The sequence below is a fragment of the Schistocerca piceifrons genome, chromosome X (assembly GCF_021461385.2).
Source record: "Schistocerca piceifrons isolate TAMUIC-IGC-003096 chromosome X, iqSchPice1.1, whole genome shotgun sequence".
Lineage (NCBI taxonomy): Eukaryota > Metazoa > Arthropoda > Insecta > Orthoptera > Acrididae > Schistocerca > Schistocerca piceifrons.
The window spans coordinates 635829889-635849714 of NC_060149.1; the positions used below are offsets into that span (position 1 = coordinate 635829889).

At 39.9% G+C, this 19826-nt stretch overlaps 1 protein-coding gene across 2 annotated transcripts in view; it reads left to right on the plus strand.

Annotated features, from left to right (window-relative positions):
* The window catches only part of LOC124722953 (myotubularin-related protein 2), a 184795-nt gene that overhangs the window by 23560 nt on the left and 141409 nt on the right, over nucleotides 1–19826 (plus strand). For both annotated transcript variants that reach the window (XM_047248119.1, XM_047248120.1), the window contains one exon: nucleotides 15130–15339. In XM_047248119.1, the coding sequence (XP_047104075.1) occupies nucleotides 15130–15339 (210 nt within the window). The remainder of the gene's footprint in view (nucleotides 1–15129; nucleotides 15340–19826) is intronic.

Below are 19826 nucleotides of genomic sequence, written 5' to 3' on the forward strand. Positions count from 1 at the left end.
TGTGCTGTGATGTTTACAAAAACAGGATTGATATTTGTCATACAAGTTGACTTTGTTAAGTATTCTGTTAGTTGATTGTGAACAAAATATTCCAGGGCTTTGGCTGCAATGGATAAGATGATGATTGGTTTGCAGTTGCAAAGTGATTGAGGTTTTCTGTCTTAAGGACAGTTTGTACTTAGCTTCTTTTCAGTTATCTCACTATATGATCATAGTGAAAATTATGGACTTTTTAAACTTTTAAGTTGGCCCTCTTTGCTACCATCGCTCCTTCTAGTTCTATAGTATTATTGCATAATGTTCCTCATGTTGGGAACACACGTCTTTGATTGAGGGGCCAGCATTTTGTGCATTATTTACTTCCATAACTTGTAGAACTTCTTCAGCAAAACCTCCTCTCACAAGGATCTTGCCAGTTGCAGTATCTCATTTTGCACAACAGGCTACACATTGGAAGTAGCAGTCAGCTTCGACAATGAAAAAGCCTCATAGTATATGGACCAAATTTTTTCCCCATCTTGCATTTAGCATAATGTTGCTCTCATCCCATCCAGTTCTCATATTTCTTGCTGCAGATATGGCACTGTAGGTATTTCATCTGGTAGGAATGGTGTTGGGAGTCATATCTGTTTGTCTCGTTATCAGCAATCAACAAAATAAAACTAAGTATGTTCAATTGTAAAAATCATTCCTCAGTAACAAAACTGGATTAGAGATTTGAATGTATGTGGAAGAAGCTTAACATTTGTCATTTTTTATAAATACTGAAAGTTTGCTTGGTGATTTGGAGCACCATCCATGAAAAGAAGAGGTTTTATTGTGCAGTTCATGGATTTCAGACACTGCACTACTGGATAAAATCAGTTTTTTAATCAGGCTCTCAAAAATGTGGCTGGCTTTCAATGAGTAGGCAGAACTAAGCAGATGATTGTATTCAGGCTTCCCTCAAAAAAATGTCAGCCCTGATTACATACTGTGACATCGCTGGGAAGAAACAGTGGCAGACAGTCACTAGCCACAGTTCCCAAGTAGTATTGCACTCATGTGGGAACTGATGTTTGTGTGAATTGCCTTTGAAATGGATATGAGCTGTATTAGGTCTCCCTCTGCGGCACACAAACTGAACAGTGTGCATAGAAAATATGCAAGATAAAACTCGGAATCCTGTAACATATTGTAGCAGTGCAAGAAATAAAAGAGCAAATTAAGTTTTTAATTGTGTTAAAGACGTAATAAACACTTTCCTAAGTGCCATTCTGACGTTTTGGTGTGTGTGGTAAGTAACATTAACAGTGCTGCCAAGAGGTCACTTGTCACCCGTAGTCACATTTTTTAGTCACTTTTCTGCATTCTAAGTTGATCTGGCTAGCTTGCTAGCAAAGTGAGAAAGGAGGAAAAGTGATTTGCAGGAAAAGTGTTAGTGCAAATTTGGTTTTGGTAATCTTTCCAAATTAAAATATTCGCACATTCCAACGTCTTGTAAGAGTGACATAAGGCTTTCCAGTTTCATATTTTCTTCTGCAACAACCTATTGCATTGGTGCATTATGCCAAATGAATGGGAGTTTACTCTAGATGTTAATAAGAAGGTAATGAGCCTGCTTAATTAAAAAGTTTGTCTTGTAGTAAAAAAAAGAAACTTATTGATGCAGGCTTCTGTAATATCCACCTCCTACATAATGCTGTCTTCAAAGGAGTCACCAGCTAGGAGAGGATTCTTCTGATCTGATAGTATTTATACATATAGTTTTTTTCAGTGGTTGGCCATCAAGAATGGAAGACTTCTCAGACATACGGTATTCATTGGAATTTCGTAGGCTTCATTTCATAAAGCACAGCCTGTCCCAATGAGTAACCCTGGAAACAACTGCAAAGAGAATGCTTCAGCAGTGGGATGATGTCAAGAAATATTTCTTAAATTTTATTACTGCAAATGAGTGTGTTCTAGCTTCCAACAGTGGGTACACACACATTGTTCAGCATCTGGAAAAATCCATAATGAAAACTGAACTGATATTTTGTTTTTTCCACTGCACACATTTTTATCCAGTTCACCGGAACAGACCAGAAAAAGCAGCCATTGATAAATTTGCTTCGCAGTGAAATAGAGACTTGTTCAAATGTTGCTAGGGAGAATTTGTAAACCATTAGTATTGAAGACTTGTGAACTATCGGAAGATATTTCACAGGAATCCAATTTACTACATGTACATGACATGTTTTGTGGTGGTGATGTTATAGCAGCTCTCCAGCAGATACCTAAAGCATCATCTTCAGCTCTGGATTCATGTTAAAAAAGAAGCATTTGACTGAGGCCTATAAGTAAATTCTTCTTAAATCCAACATGGCAGAGTCAAGGAATCTGCAGCATTTCTGGTGCCTTCATCCATGTAACAGAACATCAGCAGAAAGTGTCAGTGATATTATAAGCATCACAAAATCCTTATCACTGGATACTGATAATGATCAGGTAGTGGTTGAGTGCAGGCTTCTCCAGTCAGAAACTGGCATAAGCTCAAGTACAACACAAACTGCAGTTGGTAGTTACTGGAACCAGTTCATCAGTGTGAAATGTATGACAGGAGACCCAAAATATCCCAAGACAAGTGAAGTGGCGAAAGCAGCTGTATCTCTGTATCAGGGGAACACACAGGTTGAAAGGGATTTTTCTGCATCAAGAAAATATCTTACAGAGGACTGGGCATCACACAGAAAAAAGCATTTGTGGAGTTAGGACAATAAAAGATACCATGAAATTGTATGACAGTAAACCAGAAAAAGTACCAAATACAAAAGAACTGTTTTCTTTGGTGCAGTGTGCATACAAGAAATACTGCTTAGAAGAAGAAGAAGAAGAAGAAAAACAAAAATATCAAGATGAAAAAAGCAGCTCAGGAAGAAGAAAGTCAACAAAAACGTGCACCAGAGAAAAATGAGATTTCATTTGAAGAAATACTTAAACAAAAAAGACAGCAGAAACAGAAAAAACTTGTGGCAGCTTATAAGATGACAACTGAAAGTAATGAAAGACTTGCCAGAAACAACACTTGTCAGGCCATGTTGATAGGTTCTCTCGAGGTCCAGAAAGAAGTTCAGATATGGAAACATGTTGCAGATTATCTTTGGTGTGAAGCTGGTAAAAGAAAAAGGTGCTTTAACAACGTCATTTTTAACAAAAAATCAAACAAGTAAAAGTGTTAATGACTGCAGTGTAATTTTCTATGCTACTCGTGCTTATTATTTTAGCTTCCTACTTTCGAAACATGGCTTATGTTGTGATATAAAATGTGTATTAATAATGGCGGAAGGTTTGTAAACTGTACACACCTTATGTAATTACAAGTAAGTAGTGGGCAAACCACATCCAAAGTCATGCATTTATCATCAATATCTGTGCAGTGCATTGAAATGTGTATTCCCCACATGCAGTGAGAAAAGGTAACATAAGTATGAAGCATGTTATTTTTGATAGCCATTATAATAAAGGTTAAAGAAATGATTTCTTTTTGTTTTTAAACAGTTAATTATCATCTTATTTGGCATTTTAGGTAAGCAATATTATTCTGTTTAAATCAAAAATGTTATTTTTGAAATACATGTTGTTACATCCTAAATAAAGTTAGCCACTTTTTTTGCTAAGTTTTGTCCCATTTATCACCTTTCCCACATCTACAAACTGTTGACAGCCCTGCATTAAAGTGCGACTTTGAAATATGAAATAGAATTGAAAGATCACTCTTCTGATGATGATCCAGTAAATACTGTATTAACTTCTTGGGTAATGGCATTTTGTAAAATAAATTCTTTGTTTAATAGGTGATGTTTCAGCAATGTGTACGCAGGGTTTGAGAAATAAATTTTGTTTGTGGATAGCCCAAGCACTTACAGGTTCACATTTTGGCTCCCATGTCACAAGCAACAGCTACCATGCATATTCAAGTTATTTCCAATTCTTTTATTATTCATTCTAAGTGCCCATTAGTCACTGTGACTTCAAAGTTGTAGTGTAGTGTCTACTGCAATGTAACAAATAAGCTGCAGGTCATCATCTGCAGTTTCACATCACTGGATTAACTTATTTGATTATCAGTGTTCATTTTATCAAAGGCAAGGACTTAGCTCTCTTCAAAGGTTTGAAGCAGCTCTGCTCCAGCTGTGACTAATTTGCTACTTCTTATAAAATAACTGGACTATTTTCATGTTACTTCATCTGTGTTCAGAATGTTGAACAGCACAGCAAAGGATACTTTTGTCTCCTCAAATAATTGTATGGTTTGAGAAAAAGTGCCCTTAATGGATCTTTGCAGCAGGAGGAGGAGGAGGAGGAGATTAGTGTTTAACATCCCGTCGACGACGACATCATTAGGGACAGAGCACAAGCTCGGATTAGGGATGGATTGCAAAGGAAATTGGCTGTGCCCTTTCAAAGGAAACATCCCGGCATTTGACTGAAACAATTTAGGCAAATCATAGAAAACCTAAATCAGGGTGCAAAGAGAACATGCTTCTGCTTCAGCAATTCATGTGTTACTGAAGATATGGCACCCAGTGCATTGAAGTACCCAGCAGGTTACATTGCCTTCAAATGCATGAAGGTCAAAGAGGAGATTGTTGGCCTGCCGCAAAAGTTATAGAGGATAATCATGGGATTAGGCCTACTGTGGTTCAAATGCAGGTCTCTCATCTTCACAACACCTGAATAGCTGACTCCATTAGTAGCCTCTAAGCATATTTTCACAACTTTGCGTGGAGCAACAATGTTGATGTTCAAAAAAGGTGATAGAAATACTGACTCCATTCTCAGTTTGACAAAAATAACAAAACTGTCATTTTCCAAAATGGAGGGTTAGATATCTAAATGGAAAGGCTAAATAGGAGGTTATTAACCCTAGAACACTTAAAGGTGCAATGTTACATTGTCACTAAAACATCACAAATTTTACTACTCCATATTTTATTCGTAGGAAGTCATAATTTATAGTTTATACACAAGTTAATTGTAATTATAATCTCTCAAATGGTATGTCATGTACAAAATAAGTGCAAAATGTCCTGTTTGACATGCTATATTGACAATACCAGATTGATGGGTCATACATTTTATGAGGGTTTAGTAATATAGGGTTAAGAAGAATTAATCAGAAGTAAACAGCACTGGATTGTATCTCTTTTAGCATCCATGGATTAAAAATCCTGTTGTACTATCATTTAATGTAATATTAACATTAATTTACGAAACATGTGATGCAGAAGATTGCCATCGTGAAAATAGTATTTCTGGAGATTTGACAATGATTTTTAATGGCAAACGCACACGACTACAAAGGACCATAAAGCTTGACTGTGTATCTTTCTCCTGCTTTGATCAGTGTTGTTCTATTTTTAACTCTGTGACTATATAGTACTGTCGACTTGTCTAACTGTAAGTTTAAAATGGTATTGGTTTTAAAAAGTTCCAGAGCAAAAATGTATAATGTTTACGATTGGTATAGAAATATACACGGAAACATTGTGGTCACCCTGTAGCGCAATGAAGAAACGAAGTCTGAGTCACTACTGTCTCCCCAGGGATGTCAGAGGGTGCTGACCACGGGTGTGGATTTCGTAAAGCGACACTCACAGTGTGCTGTTGGAACCATCTTCACCTACATCTGGATTGACTTAGGAAAATCATGGAAGACTCATATCAGGATAGCTGGACCTAATAATAATAATAATAATAATAATAATAATAATAATAATAATAATAGTCTTGAGTTCTCATTATGAAGGTGACATACCTTAAAGTGCAACTATTTTTGTAACACCCACAATCAAGTAAATCTTGATAATTCCCTCAAAGGATATGAGGAGTTTTTAAACAGAAAAATCTTGATTGGGAGTTTGAAAATATGTGGTTTGTCACAACATAGATCACTGGTTTGTTAAACACATTGTAAGTGTATGATGCATTGCCATGCATTTGTTTCTGTTCAATAATAGATGAACTTCCAACAGACAGATAATTTCTGTTTTGTGTTCAGTAAATGGGTGCATCTGTTCATTTCAACCAGGTGCATTTAATCATCAACTGCACTGCAACAACAGTGTAAGAATCACTAGGTAATTAAATAATGGTGTATATGAGGCTCATGAATTAATGCAATAACTGGCTTGAATTGCACTCTTCTAAGTAATTTATTTTTGAGCGGAATAACTTCAAAATATTTTTTGCCATATATGACATCAACGAGGAATGAAAGTATGCAAAGTAAACCAAATTAAGATCACCGCAAGTGCTATTAGTGGTCTCTTATTTTGATTGTAAAGATAGGTGCATTCAGATTCTACAATTCATGAGTATTTGTCTCCCATGAGAGCTTTTCCTCTATTTTTATATGACAAATTCTGAAGTTTTCCACTTCATTTCTCACATCAACTTTGTAAGGAAATAAGTCATACCCAACAAAGCTATGCATGTAGAAAGTGAATGTATAGTTGTTAGTCTTTAGCTGTGTGCCAGAAAAAGACTCCCTTGAGTGCACACTTTGCTTTCTTACTCAGGTCCAGATTGTAATCCATTACCAAAACAAAACTAGCGATGTGGATAGATTGATAAAATCTCAGGAAAAAGGATGATGATGATGATGATGATGATGATGATGATGTAAATCAAAAGCAGATGTAAGATAATAAGAATTAAAGGGGTGGGAACGGCAGGAGCCACGCCAAGCCACCAAGCAAGGGGAAGTCATTCGGCCCTGGGTCGGATTAGGTGATGGCCACCTGTCCAATCCCTCAGACAACAGACAAGGCCAATGTGCCCTACCTCACAGAGACTAGAAGAAGTCAATTTCACAGGTGAAACTTAAAATCAGATTAACAGTAAAATGGCAGTGACAAAAACCACTCTAGGACAGGGTCAAAATACCCTGAGACTCACAGTACAAACACAGCCACTGGCTCGTCATATGTTAGAGCAACTTGCAGGGAACATTAATGTGACTAACTGGGCAAAACTGTCCATCTCAAGGGTTTGTGTAATATGTTTCAGTACCAGGATGATCACGCTTTCTCGCCAGAGAGACGGAAACTCACCCTTGCTACAGATACGGTTGAAAATGGCAAGGAAGTGATGTTGGCAATCCGTCAATAGGAAACATCCACTAGGCTGTGGCTATGCCATGTCTCCGCGATATCCTTTCTTCCAAGGAGTGCTAGTTCTGCAAGGTTTGCAGGAGAGCTTCTGTGAAGTTTGAAAGATAGGAGACGAGGTACGGGTAGAACTGAAGTTGTGAGGATGGGTTGTGAGTCATGCTAAGGTAGTTCAGATGGTAGAGCACTTGTCCGTGAAAGGCAAAGGTCCCAAATTCGAGTCTTGGTCCAGCACACATTTTTAATCTGCCAGGAAGTTCCATCAATAGCTGTATGTTTGGCTGTGGATCCAGTCAGGCCCCGGAGCCGTTTTAGGCCAAAGGGCAAGGGCACAGGAATTCCCACTTACTGAATGGAATATTCTATGGCTCCAGGTGACGTGTAGTGAAGGGTAAGTTAATTTGCTCCACTCACAGTTATTTGACATGAGATAAAGACTGGTGATTCTCAAAGAGGTTCAAGCCTAATGCAGAGCACAATGTTCAGTGGCAGCATCTGGGTCAGTGTAGACAACACCATTCAGGGTGATACCAGGTTGCACAGTCCAATGGTAGTAACATACTGTTCTCAGCATTCTTGTTTCTGTCTTTCACTAGGTGGCGGACCTGGGCACAGAGCTGCTCAAAGACAATGATATCCTCCATCAGTGGATGTCACTCATGGCACTGGAGATCCCATCTGTGATCTCTTAATTACCACAGTGATTTCAAATCCCACCAAGATAGTGTCTTCTGATGGAGGGAGTTGGGTTGGGGGGGGGGGGGGTGAGGAGTAGGGGATCACCAAGACTGTTGCCAACAGAATGGCTGTAGATGTGTTGTGGACAGCTGCATTGATACCTCTATGAGAAAGGGCTGTTAAGGGTGACAGCAGGGGCAAAGGCATCCCAGTCAGGATTTTCAGAGCCCATGGTGGGTGGATGCACAGGTGAGAGTGATGCCAAGGGAGGGACAGGGCAATCAGAAAATGATTACTGTCACACAGGTCTTCAGGTGGCGAGAAGACCAAGACAACAGATGGACAGATCAATGGCCAAATAAGATCCATACGCCACAGTGAGGTTTGTGGGGGCACCAATATTAAAGTGACAGAGATTGAGTAGTGCAAGCAAAGTTTCGATAATTTTACTGCAGCCAGTGGTCATAGTCCCACCCTACAAGGGATTATAGGCATTGAAGTCACTTGAAATGAGAAATGGTGGGAGGAGCTGAGAAATCAGTGCAGACAACATGGTCAGAGGCACTTAATCATTGGGAGGGAGATAAACACTACAGGTGGTAAAATCTAGGGACTTCCTCACACATGCAGCCACAGCCTCCAAAGTCATATCAAGTTGGCATTTGTTTGCTGTAGTCAGTCCAGAACACATGTGCAAACTCCACCTTATGCTCATTCACAATCAGTTCATTCTTAAAAGATCCATATCAGCAGACTCCTGGGAGGGTAGCGTCCTGAGGGATTGTTTTCCAGTGAGAGACACAGGAGGAGGGTGTTGCTTCTCTGATCAGCGATGGTTATCTATATCCATGGTGGGAGGGAGTCAGTATTCTCAAAGTGGGTATGGGGAAATGAGGAGGAGGAGGAGGAGGAGGAGTGCCCCCAACCACCAGAGAAGCATGTGTAGTTGAGTGGTCCAAAAGACCCAACGTGGAAGGCATGAAGGGCGAGGGCACTGTTGCTAGAAACAATGATGTCACTATAACCATAGCAAATGTAGTCATCGTACATACAGGATTTGGACTGTCATTTGTTCTTGGCCTTCTGATACCCGAGTTGATTAAACATCTTGTATTTTTGGATGTTCTTTTCTCTTTCGAAGATTGTACAGTTCAGTGAACACAAGGTGGTGGTGCTCCCCAAAGTTGACACAGACGGGTGGGGTACAAGGAGCTGTTGTGTCCAACTGACATCCACAATCCTTGCAGATGGGGCTGGCGATACAATGTGAAGAGTGTGTGCCCAAATCTTGTGCATCTGAATCATCACATGGGAGGGAGAAAACGCCATTTCAAATTGCATTGATACATCGCCACCTTGCCATTTTTCAGGCCAAGACAAGGGCCAAGTGTCAACCCTTTTGTCCTTTGGTCCCCACAGAATGCAGCAGACAACATGCTCATCCCATCACTACAAATTGGCATGTAACTTGTGACCTATCTGTAAAAGGAAGTCACGGTAGATGATGATACCCTGTGCCATACTGAGACTATTATGGGAATGTCAGTCACCCAGCTTGCCACAGGTGAGTAGCACCCACAACTGAACAGGGGATGCCCTTTTAATTAGAACGGAACCCGTACCCAAGGGCTGCCTCTACCTGAATTTGCCTAAATCCTGGGGATCAATACAAAAACTGGTCTATAGTGCTGAATGCGATTTGATACAGATTCTCATGAAGATACTGTTCCAGTTCCTTGACAGAAGCCAGTAGAGACTAGTACATCCTTTATATTACTTACAGGCTGCCATGGGTCAGTGATGATTAAATTCAATTCCTGAAGTCCCCTTTATATTCCTGAAACCAAGCTTTGATGTTTCCAACTTTTGATTGGAGACATCATCGTGGAAGGCAGAATTTCCTGTAAGCCATTGAATGAAAATAGTCACCTAAATTGGTTCATAGATCTTATCAGTTACTTGTTGTTTCAGCGTAGCCGTAGAACAGATTGGAAACCACAATATGAATCCCCAAGCTATTAACAGAATGTCCACTGTGGTTTCCAGTTGAAAGAACACAGTCTGGGTTGTACACTTTCATTGGATTTCTTGATATGCAGGCACAATGTACAAGAGGGAAATGTATAAAAGTAGGCTCTTTGGGTCACATAACATGTTTCAGTTGCTCAGTAGACCAGAAAAAGTACATGTGCCTCTAGTCTTTTATTTGATTTATTTGTGCTTACAAGAGCTTTGTCAATAGAATCATTAGTGTGGATGTTTTGTTTGCTTAGTTCCCATTGCACAATTGTTATTGACACTGTGTTCTTTATGTGAGTGTTAACCCTTTATGGTCCTGTTGTTTTACTCCCAGCAGTATCCATTAGCAGCTCCCTGGCACAACAGCAGTTTTTTGTGATAGAAACTAGCAGGTTATCTAAAGGTACTTTATTATTTATACTTTCAAAAATAATGAGACATTTTGAAACAGTAGGGTCAAGTCATCATTTCCCTGTGGCTGTCTGGTACCTTTCGTCTTTCCGCTCCCAGGATTGGAGTGACTCCTTAACCTCTGCCTTAAGACCCACATCCTTTCGTCTTTCCCTCTCCTTCCCTCTTCCCTGATGAAGCAACCGTTGATTGCGAAAACTTGAATTTTGTGTGTGTGTTTGTGTGTCTATCAACATGCCAACGCTTTCGTTTGGTAAGTTAAATCATCTTTGTTTTTAGATATATTTTTCCCACGTGGAATGTTTCCCTATACAGGGTGTTAGAAAAAGGTATGACCAAACTTTCAGGAAACATTCCTCACACACAAATAAAGAAAAGATGTTATGTGGACATGTGTCCAGAAATGCTTAATTTCCATGTTGGAGCTCATTTTAGTTTCGTCAGTATGTACTGTACTTCCTCGATTCACCGCCATGATTTCATATGGGTTACTCTACCTGTGCTGCTAGAGCATGTGCCTTTACAAGTACGACACAACATGTGGTTCATGCACGATGGAGCTCCTGCACATTTCAGTCGAAGTGTCCTACGCTTCTCAACAGATTCGGTGACCGATGGATTGGTAGAGGCGGACCAATTCCATGGCCTCCACGCTCTCCTGACCTCAACCCTCTTGACTTTCATTTATGATGGCATTTGAAAGCTCTTGTCTACGCAATCCCGGTACCAAATGTAGAGACTCTTCGTGCTCGTATTGTGGACGGCTGTGATACAATACGCCATTCTCCAGGGCTGCATCAGGGATTCCATGCGACAGAGGGTGGATGCATGTATCCTCGCTAACGGAGGACATTTTGAACATTTCCTGTAACAAAGTGTTTGAAGTCCCGCTGGTACATTCTGTTGCTGTGTGTTTCCATTCCATGATTAATGTGATTTGAAGAGAAGTAATAAAATGAGCTCTAACATGGAAAGTAAGCGTTTCCGGACACATGTGCACATAACATATTTTCTTTCTTTGTGTGTGAGGAATGTTTCCTGAAAGTTTGGCCGTACCTTTTTGTAACACCCTGTATATACACTAGGAAGCTATCTATAGTCGCCTGTTTCACAGACTATTCAACACTTGGCTAAAATATGACTCAGGATTAGCGTCGTATAAATTTGTAGCGCACATAGCCACTGCTTTATTGGGGTGGTAATTTTCAATGTACGATGAAACTGATTTCTGTGCTTTCAGCATTTCCCTTATTGTGTGGGAAGATGGCTGTTTTGCTGTTACCTCCTCCTCCTCCTCCTCCTCCTCCTCCTCCTCTGAAGAACTCCTTCCCATAATTTCCTGCTGTGAAACACACTGCAATTCCATAAGATCTTCGGTGGTCATTTCGTGGCTGTGCTCTTCCAAAAGCTCATCAATATCATTGTTATTCAGTTCTAGTCCCATGCTCTTGAGCCAAGACACAATCTCGTCAACTATAGGCTCCACAGGTGCTGAGTCAAATGCCTAGAATCACATTCAGTAATGCACTCCGGCCAAAGCTGCTTCCAAGCAGAAGTGAAAGTTCTCTTGGTAACCCCCCTTCCCACACCTTTTTGATCATCTTGATGCAGGCAATGATGTTGAAGCAACTCTCTGGGAGTGAGATTGGTAGCTTCGGTGAACTTGGAGCAATGCTCGAAGAATGCTTTAGTGTAGAGCTTCTTAGTCAGAAATAATGTGCTGGTCAATAGACTTGAGTAACGGAACGGAGTGGTGTTGGGAGGCAGAAATTGGATCCTGATGAATTGAAATACTTCAAGGAGGTGGTCTTGTAGGCCTGGAGAATGGGCAGGAGAGTTGTCGATAATAAGCAAGACATTTAGTGGCAGATTCATCTCGGGCAAATATTTTTTCGTCAAAGTAAACATTTCATTGATCCAATCACAAAAAAAGGTCGCACATTAGCCAAGCCTTGTTGTTGGATCTCAACATCACATTTATCTGCTTTCTGAACTTTACACTCCTTGAAGGCTCGTGGAGATTCTGAATGGTAAACAAGCAGCAGTTAAGTTTTCGAATCGCCGCTTGCATTTGCACAGAATAGCAGTGTCGGATGATCTTTCATTGGCTTGCGGCCAGGCAATGCATTCTCCTCTGCTGTTTTAAAAGTATGCATCAGCATTAGATAGAAGAGGATTATGCCCAGCAGCAGTCACATTTTGAACAATAGGCCTCAAGTTAGAGAAATCTTGTTTAACAGCCTCCTGGCTTTATCAGTAAGGTCATTTTTGTTTAACTTTTATATCTAGAAAAATAGTTTACCATGCCATTTACACAGTGTAAGATCAACAAAACACCACAATCAAGCCAGAAAAGTTATTTGCTGCTCAGAACACTTCCAGGCATGTTAAATACTACAGAAAGCAAAAAACTTGTTCTTTACAGACCAATCAAACGCACTCAAAAAAGTTATATTTATGTAATATCATTTTGTCAAGTACCTGATAAGATCTTAGAAATGGTATCTAATCCAATTACAAAAGTACACTGAAAATGCAGATAGATGAAGAAAATTACCTTTCAAATCATGTTCTAGATACGAAAGACATTTTCCTCGATGACAGCTGTTCCTTTTTGTCTGGAGCAACTTTCATCCTCAAGAGAATTTATTTTTGGCTAAATTCAGTAAGTCAGTGATATGCATGGAACTGAAGGAGAAGTAACCTAAAAAAAAATTGTCAAGACACTTAAGTTACACTCAAACTCCCACTTAATTCATAAACTCACTGAGCTCCTTTTCACTTCCATGGCTTTTAGGATGTGGATACTGTACAGGCTCTGTAACACCCTGTACATGTTGTAGGTGGTTTGTGACCACTCCACAGCTGTTGGCAGTTGATGGCTGTTCCCAGAATGAAATTTCCACTCTGTAGCAGTGTGTGAACCGATATGAAACTTCCTGGCAGATTAAAACCATGTGCCTCTCAGAAGAGCTCCTGTGAAGTTTGGAAGGTAGGAAACGGGGTACTGCCAGAATTAAAGCTCCGTGGCCGGGTAGTGAGTCGTGCTTGGGTAACTCAGTTGGTGGAGCACTTGCCTGCGAAAGGCAGTGGTCCCGAGTTCGAGTCTTAGTCGTGCACACCATTTTAATCTGCCAGGAAGTTTTATGGATGTTGCTAATATCGGTAGTTGAGGTACATATATCCTCCTTGACAGCATCTCTGATAGTTCAGTATATGATGTGTGGGGTGAGGTGAGTACCCTCACCTCTGTGCAATGTGTACAGGGTGTTTCAAAAAGATTCATCAAATATCACAAAACTGTCTTCAGCATGAGTGAAAATACAAACTTAGGATGAATTTAACATCTTCGTATGACTACAAAGTTTTCATTTTCACAAGAACTATTTGATTCCATGGAGGTGCACTGGTACAACAAAGTTATTATTGGCTGATCATAAAACCAGTCATACAGTGAAGATTTGTAATTGATTTATAAATGAGGTACCTGCAGCAGGGAGACTCCCACTGGGAACCACATGAACCAACAACTCACAACTGATGCCAACATGAACTTTTAATTTTAGTGCATTAGTTAAAATCCACTCCAAATTTTTGTCTTCACTCATGTAGAACATATAGTGTTGTGAAACTGGATGAATCGTTTTGAAATACAGTGTGTATAAAATCCTTAGACCACAATTCAGGACCAGAAGGTTGGCTCATTTTCTTGCCTGATTTACATATCACTGTACCCCTTGTCCATGAAGCATGCAGCCAGATGTTAGAAGTGTCTTACTCTATAATCTGTGAACATTCACTAAGAGAGAGTAACTCACTGGCTTAAAATAAACACTAACTACAAGGAGGACCTGTTGCCTCACATCCTTTTCAACCCACATGTATTAAGCCATAAGTAAAAATCAGTGTTCACTATGTCTCATCGTCCAGTTGATGTACTATATGCTTTGAGCATAAGATGGAAGAGAGAGAGAGAGAGAGAGAGAGAGAGAGAGAGAGAGAGAGAGAGAGTGTGTGTGTGTGTGTGTGTGTGTGTGTGTGTGTGTGTGTACACAGCAAGTGGCTAGATAGTTTCTGCTCGCTCCCCCCCCCCCCCCGCCCCCCCCCCCCACACACACACACCCTCCCCACCCCAGTAATTGACAGATAGATATGGATATGGCTTTCCAGATGTCATTGTGATCTGTTATGTTATCAATCCATTTATCATTTATTGCAGTTAGAGCTAGTTGATGGTATCTACACATTGTTGAGCACACTATTTGACTATGAAAATTGTGATTTTTAACTGAATTAATGTACTTACAGTAGCCACATGGAGTGCATGATGCCCATCACCTTCACTGCCACAGAGAATAACATTCCATTACAGCCATCCTGGGGGTTGTGCTTCTAGGACACACTGATAGCATATTTCTTATATGCTAAAATGCTGTTGACACGCAACCAAAATGGAAAAATATGATTCTATGTTTTATTCAATCCTCTAAGCGCTTTGACTTAAACCATGAGCATAGTCATCAGTAGATACAAGGAATCACTTGCATAACTGTTTTAGTGATAAGCATTAGTGATATCTTGCAACAGTGTCTGAGGTGACTGTGAGGTTATATTGAGTCTTATAAGTGCAGTAAGAACTTATACAAATACTCCATGGTTATACCTTTCACACAATGTTCGGGTACTTTGTGCAGACCCTTGACTCTAATATTTTACTGGTCCACAGTCTCAAAACCACAATATTTCAGCTTCACTACTTGCCAGATTGAAGCTGTTTGGAACATTTAAAGAAAGTAGCAATGGTCTGTGGCCAGTTGTGGACACACAGTGTAATATATGATGTTATTTTGTATGTTAAAGATGGAGTAATTGTTACTTTTTATTGTAGGTGAATGTAGCTGAAACAGGACCACCTTCTCGTCCTGATGATCCTCCACTGTTGCCTGGAGAGAAAGTCCAGGGTGTGGCAAGGGAAGTGACATATTTATGTCCATACAGTGGACCTGCGAGAGGGGTTCTTTCTGTAACAAATTACAAGCTGTATTTCCGCAGCATGGACCGAGAGACACCATACGTGGTTGATGTGCCACTGGGAGTGGTTAGTAAAGATACAGTAACTATTGGGTTTCTTATTAACATTTCATGATTGGGATTTATTATCATGTAAAATTTTGTAAATGACCTAGTTTTCTTTGACTTTAAGAGTTATTTATTTGTACTATTGCAGTTTTGGCAATGTGACCATTATCAAATGGTATACTGCAAAAACATAAAAAATTAAATAAAAACATGGAGTGTGTGTATATGTAGAAAGGCATTAACATTGTGCCATAGATGTGGCTGTTATATTATGAAAAATGTCTAAAATAACATATTACTCACTCTGTGCTTAAGCACATATCAAAATCTAAAAGTTTTCTGATACTGTAAACGGTGTATGAGAGTAGTGATTTGGTGCAGTTTATGTTGAAAATGTTACCAACAGTAACAGTATATGTAATTTATGCCCTTTTCATGGTGTACATAGCCTTGCTCTCACTTAATGTATACACGTTCTTCAGTTAAAAAACCCAACGTACAGGTACGATGACTACGTATATGTGTCAGAAGATTTTTAGATTTTTGATCTTAGCTAAAGCCCAGTGTAAGTAATACGTCATTTTTGACATTTTTTCCTAATTTAGTTGCCATTTAAGGCTGTTCTGTATGTACATCCTATGGTTTATTATTGTTTTGCAGTATGCCAATTGATAATGGCCACGTGGTCAAAACTTTTATGGTGCAAATAAATAACTGTTATAGTCATGTTACAAAACTTGAGTTTCTTGTCACCAGAATTAGTTTGTAAAGATTTATTTGTGTTTGAAATGTGATGCAATGGAGAAGTATTATTCACTGCTCAATTTTATTTTATGTGCTGCATATGAGGAAAATGTGTATGCTTCTGTTTTCTACCACAGCTATCGTGGATGCATAATTAAATCTGAAATGTTCAGGGGAAAAAAAGAATACTGACATGTTTATCCTATTAATTAATAAAGCAGCATTATTCTGGTGAAAAGTCCTGTATGAGAAATAAACAGAGATTATGAGGAAAAGGCAAAGTGTTGAGTTGTGGAAAAGAAAGTAGAATTTGTAAACAGTCATCACTGCTCCTTAGATTGCTGTCCCTCTCTCAGCACATCAGCTAAAGATTGTGGGGAATAGTTGTCCTTGTAATCGTTGTGTTTTTCGTGGAGCGATATGACAGTCGGCATTCAGTGGTTCATTAGAAACAGCATTGCATTCTTTATTTTATCAGTGCAGAAGTGATTGTAAATTAAAACTTTTGTGGTATGTACAGTTTCCAGATCATTTATGACATTGGATGGGTACATTCATAGCGTAGCTATTTAAAGTGAATATTGTCTGAAATGCTTCAGTCAGTAAGGGCATCCTTTTCTTTCTTTTAAGTGAGGTGAGATTAGAAATGATTGAAATTAAGAGTTTATACTCTGTGAGGCCTAGGCTGTGTTGTTGGAAGTATTGCCCAAAACTTCTTATGGCATTTTAGTCCAGGTTTTTTGCTATCTTTGTTGTTGTTGGATATAAAATGTTTCTTCAGTGTTGTGACTGGAGATTAAAGGTCTTCTATGGAAATGCTTTCGCAAGAAGGAAAATGTAACTTTTCTTGATAATGTGTGTTCTTGCCATAAATTTGTTCTCTCTTTTGTGTAAGATATTATTGAATGTAATAGAGATGAATTGAACATCACCATACCTATTTGGTAGTACTATGGCGCCAGGATGATCCGCGATACTCATTGACATCGTAAAGTGCTCGGTGGCAGGTGTGAAGAACCAGTATCTCTGTGGTCGTGAAATAAGACATGCAGTGGTATCGGCATCATATTTTATTTACCGGGGACTCGTACAGCTGTCAAAATTAGTGTCTCAGTGGGCCCATGTTGACCTGGGGCGGTGGAGCTCATCTCATTGAAATGGGGAGCAATGCATGGTGGCAACCAGCTTGAAGGCGGCAGGCATGATAGTGGCTGCAGTAGAGGTTTAGCAGAATCCACTTGGTGAGTGCATGGCTACGTCAGGCATCTCACCCACAGCAGAGACTTGTGTGTAACGGTCAGCCCACAGTTCTCAATAGGTCAGGTGTGAGGTGTACCCAGGCACCAACTGCAAATCTCGGACCCCTTGGAGACACCCAGGAATCAGTTGATGGCAACATGGAGGCCCAAGCTGGAAGGCACCAGTTGAAGCCCTAGCAATACAAGGTCTAAGTGCAGGCCATAGACCAGTGGCTAGTTGTAGATGAGGCTGAATGATCCATATTGGGTCAGCAGCTGATGTGAAGCAGTTCTATTTTAGTCTAGAGCAGGCAGTGTTTGTACATGCTCATCCAGGTTTTATTATGACTAGGACGCACTTCTAGCAATTATAGGTACCAAAACAATTGCAGCATGAGGTGAACAGATGCTCCACTACACCAGACTGGTGGCTTAATCGTGTCACTTCAGCTCATTTCTGGCCCGTGCATCAGAACGACGCAGGCAGCTGGCTAGCTGTAGTGCCCACGGGTTGTGAAATCCACTCGGAAGATGTTGGTGCAACAGTAGCTCCTGAATGGAAAAATGCCACATTTTCTGAAACATGATACCATCTGAAACATGATCCAAATATTTTATGATGTGAGTGCTGTAAAAGGGATGAAAAAACGTCTTTACTTAGAGTTTCGCATTTCCTTCTTGTGATGTTGTCCTGGGTCGCAGCATCTTACGCCTTCTTTCTTTTAAAGGTGGAAATGAAGTGCAATCGGGTAGTTGCTGTACATGAGAAGAGTGGGAAAAACCAACACACCCTATATATTTGTTTTTATGTTTTCAGAGTTTTTGTGTGCATTCAGACAGTAGTCACTTCCGGAAGTAGAACTTACATGGAAAATAATTTTGCAGATGGTTCAGTATGTTAAAAAGAAATTGTAGGCTTTATGTCCATTCTCAGACCAAGTTTTGCCTAGTAGACAGTATATATATAGAATCATAATTTGCTCATCAGTATTTTGATGCAACATCAATGATATTAAAAAATGTATATGATTCACGATATGCTCAGTGTATTTTCTGTCTAGCCTAGTGTTTACTGACTTTGTTCAAGTTTTTTGTATAAATCCGAGTGCAGTATCTTTATGTGAACTGACTGTTTAATGTAGCATAGACTAGAGGTAGCATATCAGCAAAACTTAAGATTTCACACAGCCACTTCTTGGATTAGTGTTACATTACTTGAGATATAGACAAAGACTGATGAAATGTGGATAGGTATTGCACCTGTACACTGATACAAGAGTGTATTGACCACTGTTTGTTAGACAGTTGGAAATTGTGTTGGACATGGTCAACAGGCTTCAGGCTGCAGTGGTGTTGGGGCATCCGAGATGATGCTTCAGCACATTTGGAATGCGTAGTGTCGCATGGGATCCCCAATGCCACTGCACAGTCAGATATGCACATCCTAACCAGTTGACACTTACCTTATGGTGATTGGGGAAGGGAGGTGGTGGTGTGAATCTCTGGGCAGAGTGCAAAAGTGCGTATCAGTCTTACGGCTGTCCCCTGTGGCACGACTGTCACCTGCTGCTGGGTTCAGAGGCCATTCTCGGTTCCTAAGTGCGGCTGGCTGATTTGGTGAATGTGGCTAACCTTGTTTGTGAGGTGGAAGCTGAGCTATTGCTTTGTAGCATTGTTCCCAGCACTGATCGCAGTCCTCTGGTTTGAAGCCAATTGGAAGGCTTAAACCATCAACTTAGACAATTCTGTGACTGTCTTGGATGTCGATTACTCGACCTCCATTATCAGATAGAATAATATAGGACACCCCCTCCCTCCAATGTGTCAGGCACGCGCTATATGCTACTAAGGTAGCAGAGTATATGTGGTGAGCACAAGTGGGTTTTGTAGGGTAGAGAAATTCCTCCACAGGCCCGATAAGGTGCATTCTTTGTCCAACAAGGTAGTACTTGTTATGGCAGATCAGAGAAACAGAATGTTAATGTAGCATTAGTTAACAGAAGTGTGTATGAAAATGTCCCAGAATTAGTCTCACTTATAAATGATAACAGTGGCCTTGTAATACTAGGGACAGATTTCTAGCTGAAACCAAATTCTAAATTCCAGTTGCAATATATTTTGTAAAGATAGGCTAAACATTGATTATTTAGGCATGTTTATAGGAATAAAAAAAATGATAAAATCTAGTGAGAATTATGAAGATTTAGAATGTGAAATAACTTGGGTGAAGATAAGAGTGGATCAGATATGGGCATCGGATGATTCTATAGAACCCCTGCCTCTGCAGCAGTAGTGGCGGAACATCTGAGGGGAAACTTGGAGAATATTTCACTTAAATTTCCTGGTCATGTTATAGCTTTAGACAGAGATTTCATCTACCAGCTGTAGACTGGCAGACTTGGGTGATTAGGGCAGTTGTAAGGACAGACAATCATTTACCTTATCTGAAAAGTATCTTCAGAAGTTTATCAGAGAAGAAACTCATTAAGATAACCTCTTACACCTGCTGATGACAAACAGATCT